Raw genomic sequence first — 15082 nt, forward strand, 5'->3', positions numbered from 1 at the left:
GCCAACTGGGGAAATTTGTTGGGGCGAACTGGAGGGAAATGCTGGTACTCGTGTGTTAACACGAGTATTGGTTCATGCGTGTTGAAAAATGGGAGTGCAGTTACACAAACCATCAGTTGGGTAGTTGCTTGGGAAGGAATCTCAGCACTTACCAGAAAAGTAGTCTAAACTACAGGAGAAATTAAGAAGGAATTTAGTAAATGTGTTTGCAGAAAACAAGCCATGTCCTGCAGCCTTTTTTTGTTGTTGCCACATTTGTGGTTGCCATCATTAACTTCTCCTGACAAGCCACTTTTGCAAAACCGCAATTAAATCCAATGAACAATCCTCATTGAAATGCAAGGTTCTCAAGGCATTAAAGGAATGCTTTGCTTGTAGATGGTCACTGATTAGAAAAGGCCTCATTTAACCACAATATCTTAACATAATCTTGAATTTTTGGATGGCGAATTAGTTTATCAGTGTCACCCTACAGTGCTACTTTAATATGTCGCCAGTCTAATAAGATAAAATGCCACAACATCAGCAAACTTTAATGCAAATGTGGAATCCAAGGCCTCTTGGGGGCTGATGTGGCTTTTGATCCCAGAGTTAAGATGATAATCAGCCTTTTCAGAGTGTTAATCCAATTTGTTCATTTTTGCCCAGAAGCTCTCAGCTTTGGGTAGAGAACAGGTCACTAAGGTCAAAGCAGATGAATCAGTTGTTGTCATGGAGTTTTAATCAGGTTTACCGTTGGTTTTACCTTTTGAATGCAAGGCCAGCAGAGCTTAAGCTATCATTCATTTAATAATAAAAATCCAGCAACATGTCCGTGAAATGTTCGTCTACTGAAGCTAATAGCACTAATAAAGTAATAAATCGCCATTCTCAAACAATGCGTGGCCTCATTCAGCAGTTATGTAATTGCTATATAATATTTAACCTAGTTTTCTCATTTTAGGAGAGTTTTATCTCCTTGAAGATTTTCATTTGATAAACATCCGTGTTGTAAATTTTCAACACATCAAAAGCGCTAAATTTCACACTTACGACAAATTAAAGATGGGATTTGAGCCAAGAGGAGAGAATCTGCAAGATATCTAAACTGTCCGCTATTTTGAATGGTTTGGTGCACATCTAATGACTGCAATGATCATGTCTGTTCCACTCATACCTTTTAGAGTTTCCACACCTTCACTGGCTCGTGGGTGTGGCGCGGCACGTCAATATAGGGCAGTTTATAAAGGAGGTGAAGTTATGGCGCAATAGCCTGGTCTGGTTAATGCTTATCACTTAAAGGTGCACCTCTGCATTGCAATATCAAACTTCTCTTTAATTGTATTTAAAACATGCATTTGACTTAACCTTTCTCAAAGCTTAGACATTTTTCTTTCATCTCTTCTTCTTTCAGTCAGTCTTTTGTAAAAAATTTAAATCCGTTTAGTTGGGAATGGGAGACTATGTGGCCAGAATTTTAGTTTGGATCGAATTTGGAAGGAGATATTGAAGAAGATTATTTTTGTCTTGCAGATGCACCCTTTGGGCCTGTGTAACAACAACGATGAAGAGGACTTGTACGAATACGGCTGGGTTGGAGTGGTCAAACTGGAGCAGCCCGAGTTGGACCCCATTTGTCTTACTGTACTGGGCAAGGTAAGGACACCGCTCAACGTTTACTCACAGTCACAGTAGTCGATTTGTTCAAAGTTCTGTTCATTAATGTCACAGTTTCATTTAATACTATTGTAAATACTACTAATATATTGGTAGTTCCCTAAATGATTCTCCTTTATTTCTATAGCACTTTGTACAATGCAGAATGTTTCAAATCAACTAGTGATAACATGAAAATGATGCTTTTCGGCTTATCCATTTCATTTAAATTAGTCAATTTCATCTATAAAGCAGTTCGGCAAAAAAATGTCAACTTCCAGCTCAGTTCAGTTCTCATACAGCAACGTCAGTACAGTCAGATCACAGATATTTTTGAATATTAAGTTCAAACTAAGTAAGCCAGAGGTGACAGTGGCAAGGTACCCAAACTCCATCAGGTGACCATATGGAGAAAAAACCCTTGGGAGAAGCCAGGCTCAGTCGGAGGACCAGTTCTCTGGCCAACGAACGAACATGGTATCATTATGATTCAGGTTGCAGCCGTCGCATCACGTCAGAATTAGAATAGTGTCTTTCCATCATTTTTTTGTGCAGATTTTCATGTTCTATTGACTGCTGTAACTCCACTTGGTGTTATACAGTTTTGCAGGAACTGTTGAATGGTTGTGTAGTTGGACTGATATACTACCAGACAGTGTCACCTGATTTTTTTTTACACTGCTGTGATGTGACATGGTAGAATACTTTCAGTGTGGTGTTGGCTTCCATGTGTGCTCTTTAGACACAATGAACAAATCCAGACGCAGATGAAGCGTTTCCTAATTGGCTGAGCTTTCTGCAGTCTCAAGACACCAGTATCTATTTGCATGTTTGATCTTTTTATGTGGAAATTTGAGGATTTCCACACATTAATTCTCAGCAGGACGCTCATGCTGCAAAACAGCTAAATATTTTCCCATGCCTAATTCTGGAATGGGCTTAACGTTACACATAATACATTCTCCCTTTTGAATTCACATTGAGATGTTCTTTAATAATAAGCATATTCATTTAAGTTTTTTTGCTGTTTTCTTGGCATATGGGAATTGCTTTCCCACCACATGATTTTGCTGTTTTAACCCTGTAATCCCTGACATATGAAATAATAGTCAGAAAATGTTTTATGGAACAATTTATTGAACCTTTAGACAAAAAAAGTTGGCATTATGTGTTTTTTGTTGAGTATCATATTTGACACATCAGTCTTTTTTGGCTCATATAGTGATATAGGAGAATATGGAGCTCATATTTGAGGAAACAAACACCTCAGTTTTCTTCAGAGGCCCAAACTGAGCATACATATGCAATTTAATGCAGTTGATGAAATTCTAAAAGGCCTGTAATGTAAATTAATGAGATATTATAGCAGACTACTCGATGTATACAGTATATGGTTTATCACTCTATATCTCTCAATAATGTCATAGTAAGATGATATTTAAATGCTCAGTTTTATGATCAAAGCTATGCATTTATAGGCCTTGGAAAGTTGCATATTATCCACAGTAGTCTATATGGTTTAGACAGATTTAGTTCTCTTGAATTGTGTTATGTCAGTATACACATTTTTCTTGTTGCTTTAATAAGACAACATTTGCCAAGGAACATAAATAAAGTGCGCAAACAATTCTTTATGCTGTGATACACACCTGCATCAGTTAAGATTTCAGCTTATCATAAAACCAACACGAATAGCACTTGGAAAATTAAATTCTGAATACTGAATATGATTTCCGGAAAGTTCACGTTAGGTGAACGGGGGGTAAACACATTCCATCTCTTTTTCTTTCATAATAATGGGATAGAAAAACATCCTCCCCTTCTTTTGTGCCAGTGCTATAATTAGAGAGTCGGCTGTCGTAATCGGGCCTCTGATACGGGCCCGCGCTCAGCTGGGGTTCTCATTCTAGTCCCAGCATCAGTGTCTGTCCAGTCTCACCAGTGTCCTCTTGACCCGCTTGTGCCAGTCTGTCCCTGCTGGGCCACCTCTGCCCTTATTTTTGTTTTTCTTTTCCTTTCACTGTCTCTTTTATCTTTCCGCTGTTGTCTGAAATGTGCACTACCCTTTATACGTTTTGGCTCATTTAATTCAGCAAGGATGCATTTAACATTTCATTTCATTATTTGGAAATGCATTTATTTTTGTTATTTTGAATGACTGAAACGTCCTTGCTTGTTTCCCAGTCTGTGTAAACGCACATTTTCATGGACATTGAGCCATGCAGTTTTGAGAGTCTGTCACTGTTATGTTAAAGGGTTAGTTCACCCAAATAATGACAGTTCTGTCATCATTTACTCACAATGTTGTTCCAAACCTGTATGAATAACTTTCTTCTGTGGAAGAGCAAACAGTTTCAGTTCCCATTGACTTGCATTGTATGAACAACAATATATGATGGAAGTCAATGAGAACTTAAACGGTTTGGTTGTCAACAATATGTTTTTTGTTTTCCTAAGTTTGGAACAACATTAGTAAGTAAATAAAAGTGTATGCTGGTTTGAAACCCTGAATGATGACATTAAAAAATAATACTTAAAGCAACAAAAATCTGTTCTGATCAACAACATAATGTAACATGCAGTGGGTCGCGTGAATGGTTTGTCTTTGCTTTAAAGATGTGAGTGGCTCAGGTTTGTCACACCCTGCCCTCTGTATATTTGAGAGAAGGTCATGTAGGCTTCTCCAATTTGTATAAGGTCTTGACGGAGCTACCCCACTGACATGTATATGTACACAGTTTCTTCCTTCATTTCCTGTCTCTGTCCGCAGAGAGCCATCGCTCTGCTCACCTCCCACCTCTCCAGCTTCCTCTCTTGTTCCTGCTCATTCTTTTGTTCTGTTGCACCATTCTTTCTGACCTACACTAGTCTCATCGAATGGTGGATCTTCTCATCGGGAATCCTCAGGAAACTAGTTTGAAGTGTTTATGGATTATTCATGTACAGTGTACATGTCTGACCTGGAGTCTAATGCATTGCACTGATTGTCCCAGTAGCCAATAAGCCTGTTTTGAACTGCAAGGGTGTGATGTCATGAGGGAACACATGATACCTTAAAGGCACAGGTACTTCATTTTCCGCGTTCCGCTACGTTTAGCGCACTTTCGAAGTGCACAGCTTTCAAAGTATACTTCAATGCGGATGGACACATCCGACACATGTAGTACACTTGCTTTTTTTATACTTGAAACGACTCCATGCTGTCCTCTGACGTCTGGTCATTTACAGGACATTTGCTCGGTAGGAATGATTTGCAAGAACACTTTTCGCTTCTGTGTGCGCGCTCTAAAATGGAGCGGAACGCACGTAAGCCAAGTATACTGTGGGTCTCTTTTTCTTAGCTACGTTAGTTAACCTAGTATTAGATTTAGCTGAAGTAGCCTATCGATAATTGTGAAAATATTAGTGAGGAAGACTATCAAAAATATTGTATTTGAATACTTGGGCTCATTAAAAATTATATATATTTTTTTTAAACATATTCATCCATTTGATAAAAAGTAATTACATTTTGCAAGGTTATTTAGTTAAATAATTTTGATCACAGTAATCCAAACTTCGCTACGGCTAGAGGCAGACGACATTCTGTGATCAAATACAATCAACTTGTTTACACGCTCCACAGCGCCACCCAATGTATTTTAGTTTGTGTTTAGGATTTCACTGCATTTAAGGCTGATTTAAGGCCAGCAAAGCAACATGTGTAGCAAACATTTTATATCATTTTTATTTTTCGAATAATAATTACGCATAGAATATTCGACTATTAGTGCACACCCCTACTTATTTTTGATGGCATTACAAATGCATCAATTACTTTCCCCCCCAAGTTTTAGAAATAACTTAATGACAAATGTTTTCACAAATGTATAATTTTGTACCATTTTAACTCCATAGTTCTGTGGCACAGCTTTTATTCCTTTAGAACTTTTCATCTTCAAGTGCACTGAAACTTGTCTCCTATTTGTGTATCTTACACAGATCTTGTTGTTTCTCCTGTGGTGAATATACTTCATACATTCCCAGCAGGTTCCTTCTCTTTCGAAGGCAGTCTTGATCCGTTTGTTGGTCTCTCTCTTTTTTCTCTCTCTCTCTTTTTTGTCTCCTTGCCAGCATGATATCCTTCTTTCCCAAACAGTGCTCTGCTCTGACACATGCAAAATCGGCCTAGGGGTTCTGTCCTTTCATCTCCCCACTGCATACTGAGTCTTCCCGTTCCCATTGCATCAGTCCACATGACTGTGTGTGTGTGTGTGGGTCTGAGAAACAAGTCCAAATAGTATCTGTTTTTCTCTGATTTAAGTTCTTTAACTTGGTGGAAGTGGACATGTATCATGGTATGGTATTCTTTGAACTTTGAAGTGCATGAATATGTAATATGACTAACATCTTATGCTCAGCAAGGCTGCGTTAAAAACTACAGTAAAAAAAACAGTAATATTGTGAAATGATAAACAGTTGTGCTACTTAATTTTGTCGCACATTTGCCTTTCATTTGTGAAAGTGTCTAAGGGAAAGTGATTGAATCCGCTTCCAGGTGTCCACACATGTGCATTTTCCTCGTACATCACCATTTGATGAGCTGGAACATTGCTTTTTATGTGGCGTAATTGCTCTAGAAAGGAAGCTAAATCCTGATGCAGGCCGGAGGCGGCTTGAAGCACCTCCACCCACCTGCTGCTTGACTGCACGGCGCTCGAGTCACTTCGATTAAAAACCAGAGGGAGATGAAGCTGCAGCACTAGAGCAAAGATTTTGATGCAGAAATGTATTGATTTTGAAGCTAAAACTTTGTCTTTTTTCTTAGGATTTTGGAATCGGTTATTTTAGTATAATTGATATACTGGTGTAGCATTTATTAATATTTTGAATTAGATTTTATTATTTTCAGTTTTAATTTTATTTTACGTTTTAGTAATGTTTTGTGCTTTATATTTTTTTATTTTATATATTTCTATATAGCTTTACTATTACATGATATTATAGCATTTATTAATATTTAAATTCTTATTTTTGTTTATTTTAATTTTAGTTTGTTAGTAATTTTGTGTTTTTGTCATTTTTTGTTAGTTTGTTTTTTAAAATGTCTATATTGTTTTAATTTGTTTTTGTTTTAGTATTTTTCAAATTTCCGTTGCAAGCTTTTCATGTAATATTTGTATTTTATCTTATTTCAGTTTTTTGTTAGATAAAGAGAAAAACACGGGTAGAAAGAAATGTTAATGGTATAGTTCACCCAAAAATGAAAATTCTCTTATAATTTACTTTCCCTCAAGTGGTTCGTTCTTCTGCTGAACACAAAAGATGATATTTTTAAGAATATGGATGACCAAACATGTTCGACCCCATTGACCTCCAAAGTATGAAAAAAAAAAAAATGGGGCCCATCAACTGTTTGGTTATGACATTCTTAAAAATATCTTCTTTTGTGTTCAGCAGTTCATACAGGTTTGGAAGAACTTGAGGGTGAGTAAATGATGAAAGAATAAAAAAAATTGGGTGAACTTTCCCTTTAATGTACATCTTTTGATTGTGACGTTTTAGTTTGAAATATAGTTTTCATTATTAACATGCACACTCACACACACATCCAGAAGTAGCAGGAACGGGTGGGGCGAGGGGGGACGGTTAGCGTTTTTGAAGCGCAGAGTGCTGATGGGGCCCTAGCTCTGGGGTTTCTCTTTTATGTTTGTGTATGCCTCAACTTGCTGATATTATCTCACTGGGTTTTCCTTTGCTTGGTGTCAAAGGTTCTCTCCCAGTGGGCGGAGCCTCTTCCGATTGGCCGGCAGGTTTCTGTCCCTCCACAAGTATGAAATCATGGCTTTGGAACCCACTGAGTGAGTTGCCATGGCCACTGGGAAGCTCCCTGTGTCATGTGTTTCAAAGTGAACCGAGGCCTGGCAGAATTACCCAGCCTTCAATGGGAGGCAAAATGACCATTATTAGACTTCACAGTCCTGGCCCTCTATTTAAAGAGAGAAGAAAAGAAACCCGGGGAGCTTAAGACAAGAGCTCGAGGAAAAGCGAAAGGAGGGGAACGAGAGTGCGCAAGAGAGGGAGACGGATAAGCCGCCAGAGAAAATGTCATGGTGGTATCTCAGTTCAAAGAGCTCCCCCAGGAAGTATTTAGTTTTAGTGTTTACAAGAGAATGAAAATCAAAGACTTCGAAAAAATCACCTGTGGATTTTTCCAGGCTGCCCTTCCAAAAAGAATGGAGCAGAATATGCGAGACGCGTCACTTTAGGTTGTTGCGGCGAACAGAGCGTGTAATGTTGTGTCTGCCAGATGCGGTAATAGTATGTGTGTGTTTCTCTTTGAACACTGTGCCATGCTGGGATGGGCCGGGCCACTTGGCGGGCTTTTTTTTCCGCTTTTTCTTTCATGGATTAAGTTCCATCCCAAGTTTTAAGACTCTTTTATACTCTCTCTCTCTCTCTCTGTGTGTGTGTGTGTGTGTGTGTGTGTGTGTGTGTGTGTGTGTGTGTGTGTGTGTGTGTGTGTGTGTGTGTGTGTAAGGGGGTCAGCTGTGAGTGACTTGGAGGGCTACAGAGAGAGAGAGAAGGGAGAAGAAAGCTTTAGCACACCTGCTAATTGAGAGGAAGTTGAGGACTTGACGGAGGGGGGCGAGGGAAAAGGAGTGAGGGAGAGGATAGAAAAAGATGCAGGAAAAAAAACAGCGTAGATTACATCTTTTTGTGTAGCTTGAAATCAAAATCGACCTTATTTACTTTCAATACATTTTCATGATTAACTCCTTTACATTTATACATTCAGCAGATATTTTTGTCTGGAGTGCATTCAGTTTGTCAGCATTTGTTTTGCCGGAGATTCGAACAGACATTGGTGTTGCTAGACCCTTGGTCGTAAAGTTGAGCTCAACCCTGTTCATTTTCTTTCTTGTTCAATATACTGTTTCACTCAGAAATACTTTTAATTACAGAAGTAAAATGGGTTATAAAGACCTTTACTTGATTAAGAACTAAAGGGATACGGTCCAATTTAAAAAAAATTCTGTCATCAGTTACTTACCCTCATGTTGTTCCAAACCCATAAGACTTGATCAAACTTGAAACACAAATTAAGATATTTTTAAGTAAATGTGAGAGATTTCTGTTTCTCCATTTGAAAGTCCATTCCACCAAAAGTTCATAAAGAGATCATAAAAGAGATCCATATGAATCAAACTATTTAATTTAAGGGTCTGTTCACACTTGGCATGTTTGGTTCGATTGAAACGGACCCTTGTGAGTTTGCTCTGTTAGTGCTGTTCATTTGAACGTGTGAACGCTGCCATCCAAACCCTGGTGCGCACCAAACAAGTGCAGAGACCGCTGGAAAGATGGGTCTCTGTCCGCTTCCAAACGAACTCTGGTGCGGTTCGAATTAAATCTGACCACAACACAGACAAAAGACATTTAAACGAACCAAAAACAGGACTTGATGTCTCAAGATGCGACCGTAAAAATGTTAGAATGCCCAAGCATACCTGTTTTTTCTCTCTCGTCAGTCGCGATGTTGCCAATCACAGTTCGGTAAAGGCGTCTCCTCGCAGAAGATCTTCGTTTGTGTGTGTGACGGAGGGATTCCTGCCGCAGTGACTCCTTTACACATTTTATAAGCTCTTCACGAGTTCTCAGCTGATCAAAATACCATCATATGTAGGCACATACAACGAGTGCATTTTTCCGAGCACACAGCATTGTTTTGGATGTTCAATAAAAGCCGACCAATCAGGTTGTGACCGTATCACTATGCCTTAAAGGGATAGTTCACTTTAAAATGAAAATTCTGTCATCATATACTCACCCTCAAGTTGTTTCAAACCTGTATGAATTTATTTCTTCTGCTGAACACAAAGGAAGATATTTTGAAGAATGTCAGTAACCAAACAGTTAACTGGTCCCATTGACTTCCATAGTATATATTTGTTCCTACTATGGAAGTCAATGGGACCATTTAACTGTTAGGTTACTGACATTCTTCAAAATATCTTCCTTTGTGTTCAGCAGAATAAAGAAATTCATGCAGGTTTGAAACAACTTGAGGGTGAGTATATGATAGAATTTTTATTTTAAAGTGAACTATCCCTTTAAGGTTTAGTATATTTAGGTTCGGTGTTAAAATGGCAATGTGAACGCTAAGCAGATCAGGATTAAATTAGACTTTTTTTTTTGGTTTGGTCTGAACCAAACTACAAGTGTGAACAAGTCTTCTGAAGACACATGGTCACTTTAAATGAGCAGATTTTGCTGTGTGCTGGGCTAAATGCGCTCGTTGTGTGTGCGTAGCCAACATGGTATTTTGACCAGCTGAGAACTCGTGAAGAGCCAAATTTTTTTTATAAAGGAGTCAAAACAGTGGCAGGAATCCCTCCGTCACAAATGAAGATCTGCAGCGAAGAGACTGTACCGAACTGTGATGGGCAACATCGAGACTATGATGAGAAAAAACAGGTATGTGTGGGCATTCTGTCCTTTTTAGGGTCGCATCTTGTGACATCATGTCCTGTTTTTGGCTCGTTTACCCATCTTTTCAGCTATCTCGGGTTCAGCTATCTCGGGTTTTCAGGGTTCGGATGATTTAATTTATTCAAATGAACCGCACTAACAGAGCAATTGCACCAGGGTTCGTTTTAATCGAACCAAACATGCCAAGTGTGAACAAGACCCTAAGTCTTCTGAAGAGACATGATCACTTTATATATAACCAGATTAATTTTAGGCTTTTATTCACATAAACGTTGATCAACACCGCTACATTGATTTTCTGTTGACGATATTTGATGAACCCAAACTTTGCTTGATGTGTGAATTAACTTATTTTAAAGACACTTCAACCAAAAACAAAAAATACTTTCTTTCATGCTGTTCCTAACATGTATGACTGACTTTCTTCAGTGGAGCTCAAGTTATTTTGAAGCATGTTTACCTACAATGAAAGTCAGTCACTCATTTCATTCTTGAGAAAAAACACTATTTTTTTTAAATATAATCTTTTGCATTTCACAGAAAAATAATAATATAAGAAAGTAAATGATGGGTGAACTATCCTTGTAATTTTGTCTCAGATGTTTCTCCTAAAATTCCTGAGGAGATAAAACAGAAGCTAATTGATGTCATAAAAATATAGAGCCATAAAAACGAATGTGGACAGCATAACTCGGGGACGATTTGGTCTTGGAAGAATTTGATGAAGAATTTGATGAGAAATAGTTTTGCAGACTTTTGTAGCTTTGCAAATTTGAGCGCGGTGGTTTTGCGGGACGGATCTCTTCTGAAACTCTAGACGAGACGTGTGAGATTACTAGGGCCTCTGGGAATCCCTGCACTAGCCTTAAGTCTCCATTTGCACTCCATTTAATCTCATTGCCATCTAGGAGAAACAATTGAGATGTTAAACAGATCTCATGTGCGATTTGTCTTTCCTGTGGCAGGGGGGAACTGGAGGTAGGAAACTGAGAACGGGACTGGCTAACACACCTGGTAGCCTCAGGTGCACGAAGCCACCGGCTTGTGTGTCAGGTAAAGATACGCTTGTTAAAGTGTGAGACGTGTGAGCGCAGGGAGGGATTGTGGGTGGTTGAATTACAGCTCTCTGGAGTAGAAGAGACAATAGAGCAAGAGGGAGAGTTCTTCTCCTGTTTCCTACTCTCAGAACAGCCTTGAGAAAGATGAATGAATGAGAGGCCGAGGTGGAAAAAACGGAATGAACGTGTGAGAGGAAGCGAGGAGTTTCCATCAGATTTCTTCGTTCATTGAAAGAGAGACACCTCGTTTTTTGTACTTGTATCAAAGTGCTGCCCCTCTGCTTGAAATCCTTGAAGTCTTCTGGTAAATCCCCCCGCTGCAAGGGTTAATCTAAGTGCTGGAAAGCCGCTGTGGTCTTGTATAGGCCGAGTCTAAACCTGCTGTTCTGTTTGCCCGAGGAGAAACGCAGCTCGTCAAATGCAGATCCCATTACAAAGACGCAGACGCACACACAAAGTGTCTCCCTTGCGCGCGCGCACACACACACACACACACACACACACACACACACACACACACACACACACACACACACACACACACACACACACACACACACACACACACACACACACACACACACACACACACACACACACACACATGAAGCTTAGCTCAAATATACCCCACACACAGAGAGCCACTTCAAGGGAAGGTTAGATTAGAGAGGTATGAAGGCAGAGAGCTCATGCTCCTTTAATTAAAGTCATTCGCATTCAGCTGTCCTCATTCACCGCAGTGCACGAGCAGCTCTGATCGGACGACTCCACGCTGGCTCACACTCTTCAATCAGAGACCCAAATCAGTTGCATTTTGTTTAATGAATAATTTAACACATATTGTTAATTATATGTATATAGTATTGCCTACACACACACACACACACACACACACACACACACACACACACACACACACACACACACACACACACACACACACACACACTGTATGTATGTGTATATATGTTACTTATTGTTACTTAATGCCACTTATTGATTATGCTTCTCAGTAACTAACTTTGTGTTCTATTTTTTATCACATAATAATCATTATAATAAGCACAATCAACATGATGATTTTTAATGTCTACGTTAAGAGTTATTTTAATTTGTTTTTATATACATTTACATTTCTATCTTATGCATTAGCTTCTCAGTAATCTATTTATTTATTTAGATTAATCATTCCCTAGTCCATATTTTTATATAACGTTGTGGCCTATTATTTTTATTACATCATGATAATAACAATAATACATTTGCTCACCCTATATTTCTTAAATTGCTTTGTGGTCTATTTATTATTATTGTTGATTATTATTATTATTACTAGTATTAGTATTGTTTATTATTATTATTATCAATATACTATATATTATTATATACATTATAATAATAGTAAAAATATTCAGAGGGTCTCAATGATGACTACTCAATGAAGTAGGTTTAGCAGATAATGACTTTATTTCTCTGTAAAAATAAAATAATGGTAATTCATAAGCAAAATGGTAAAAACTGTATTTTGTATTAAGAAGGTTATGTGTGAATGCATTTGGTTCTTCTCATTTTAATATTGTCAGATATCTTAGTCATGACTTTTGTTTGGGTTCTGTTGTAATTCATTTGTGTGTAATTTTATTTAAGTGGTATGACTGTACAATGCATCAGTCTGAGTACGTAGGCAGGTTTTTAGCATAGTTCCGCTGGTTGTAAAGATCGTGTAGATGCTGACTTCTGTGGGATGCCACATTTTTAAACTCTCTGTGACCCTGGGCAGCCCTTTGTGTCTGATTGTCTTAAGACCGTGTCAGCAGAGCGTCTCCCCGCAGTGTTAACTTTATTAAAGATAACTTATGCGTGTGTTTGTTTGCCTCGTGCTGTGGTACCCTTATTAAATCTAAACTCGCCTGGATTGAGTTATCATTGACAGGGAATCCACAGCACACTTACTTAATAATGACTTCTTTGATGAAAGCTCTGAATGCTCCACTGTACTGAGCAAGAGCGTTTCACATCCATTTAAAAGAAAGTTTCTGAATGGTGTACGTGACATTGTTGAGCCTCTCAGAAATGCAATTAGCTTCACTTTTCCCCTGTATAGCTACAAGGATAGGCTATGCTGGCAAAACCGCGATGACCGATTTTCAAACGCTACTCTTTCTTGTTTTATGTTTGTGACTGGGTTTGAAGGAGATGTCAGCTCCTCTTTACATGAAATCCAAACTGACCTTTTTGATAACCATTTTGTGGTCTTATTGTGAATGATTCATAAGCTCACATATTATTACAAATAATAATAATTAAATGTATCGGCACAATATTTATTGTTCATACAATCAACATTGTTTGGATGGTTAACCAATAGCCATATAGTTACTTAGGCATTGTTTTAGTAAACTATCATTCAGTCTGGCTGAATTAATTTTTTTTCCAGTTTTTTATAATTCAATCAGTTCAATCAATGGATAGAAAAAAAAAACATCGGACATTGTTTCTTGGTGACTCTCGTTTACTCAGAAATTGATCAGATTACGTAAGTACAATTGGTTAGAAACAGTAATTCACACTTTAAACTTGACTTGAAATGTTTTCTTTCAAAACTCTTGCAACATACCTCACACACCAATTTGGTTTTTAGAGGAGATAGAACAGACAGGATTGTTTACTTTTCCTGTGCATGGTTAAGACTGGAAAACCGGTATAAAAACAAAACATACATCCAAATAGAGAGCGAGAGGAAAGCAAAAAAATGAGGGGGAAATTTAATTAGCGGTTGTCCATCCTGAGGCGCAGTGTGTGCAGTCACCAGAGTTAGCGGGAAGCCGATGGGCTTTAAATTAGTGGCTGCGTTTTTTTTTTGGACTGATCGTTGAGTGCAGGGAAAGGAAAGAGAGAGGGGGGGGGGGGGTGCCTTGAGAATGATAAATGGAGAAGAGGGCAATTTTACGACCCCTCAGGAAGTTGCTGGCATAGCTGGGAACCAAAGCTGGAGTTCATTCTATTAATGATGAAATAATGAACCGAGATTCTCTCCCAGAATGTCAGATGACATCACCAGCCTCCCCGTCATTGTTTCGTGTCATTGAGGCGCCGCTGATAGATCTAGTGGGTATCATCTGGAGTGGAACCTTTTAGTTCTTCCAAATCAACACTATTTGATTTGACATCCACATGTAGCTATTGAATGAGTAGAAATTCTCATTCACATCCACAAGAGCTAATATGCTAGTCAGATATGGAGTTTTAGATGCATGAAAAGATTGTTTAAAACCAATTCAATGGACTAGTAAACTATAGAATGCTACGTCTGTTTGTTATCTGAATGTAAATGCAAAGTATTACTATTAGCTGAGCCACTGACACAACGTATCCCAAAGCATTCAGCACACTTTACCATACAGCTGCCCTTTTTGGGGGGGGAATGCTTCTACTTTGGTGGAAGAATATATCTGTCTGTCTGTTGATCTAAATTTGTGCCCTTATAAATATATTGTCATGTTCATATTTAGAAGTATACTATATTTATACTGTAAATGTTATGTCCATTTGTGAGTTGCAGGAAACATGGAACACCAGTCTTTCTGTCCTGTGAGTTATTCTTTGGCTGCACAGTTGCAGGGCCTCGTATTTGCCTCGTGACAGAGTCAGTCCCTTTGCTAGGTGCCCCACACACACACATACACACACTCGCATACACACACAAGCACATGCAAGTGTATTTTCTGGTTATGCAACAGGAGCTGGAAGTGATGAGAGATTTTGTTAGGGGAGGGAGAGTGAAAGGCTGACTGGAAAGAAAAAAAGTTGATATGGTGATTTGAAGAAATCAATGCATTTCGCGGGCAGAAAATTAATTATGATTTATTTTTGAACTGATGTAATCCAGTGTGTCAAACTAGCCGTAAATAAAAATG

General features: G+C 38.5%; 1 protein-coding gene across 3 annotated transcripts in view; it reads left to right on the forward strand.

Moving 5' to 3' along the window:
- The window catches only part of znrf3 (zinc and ring finger 3), a 69264-nt gene that overhangs the window by 39975 nt on the left and 14207 nt on the right, over window positions 1-15082 (forward strand). For all 3 annotated transcript variants that reach the window (XM_079608164.1, XM_079608165.1, XM_079608166.1), the window contains exon 2: window positions 1513-1635. In XM_079608164.1, coding sequence (XP_079464290.1) covers window positions 1513-1635 — 123 coding nt within the window. The remainder of the gene's footprint in view (window positions 1-1512; window positions 1636-15082) is intronic.

The sequence above is a fragment of the Phoxinus phoxinus genome (assembly GCF_949152265.1).
Source record: "Phoxinus phoxinus genome assembly, chromosome: 3".
Lineage (NCBI taxonomy): Eukaryota > Metazoa > Chordata > Actinopteri > Cypriniformes > Leuciscidae > Phoxinus > Phoxinus phoxinus.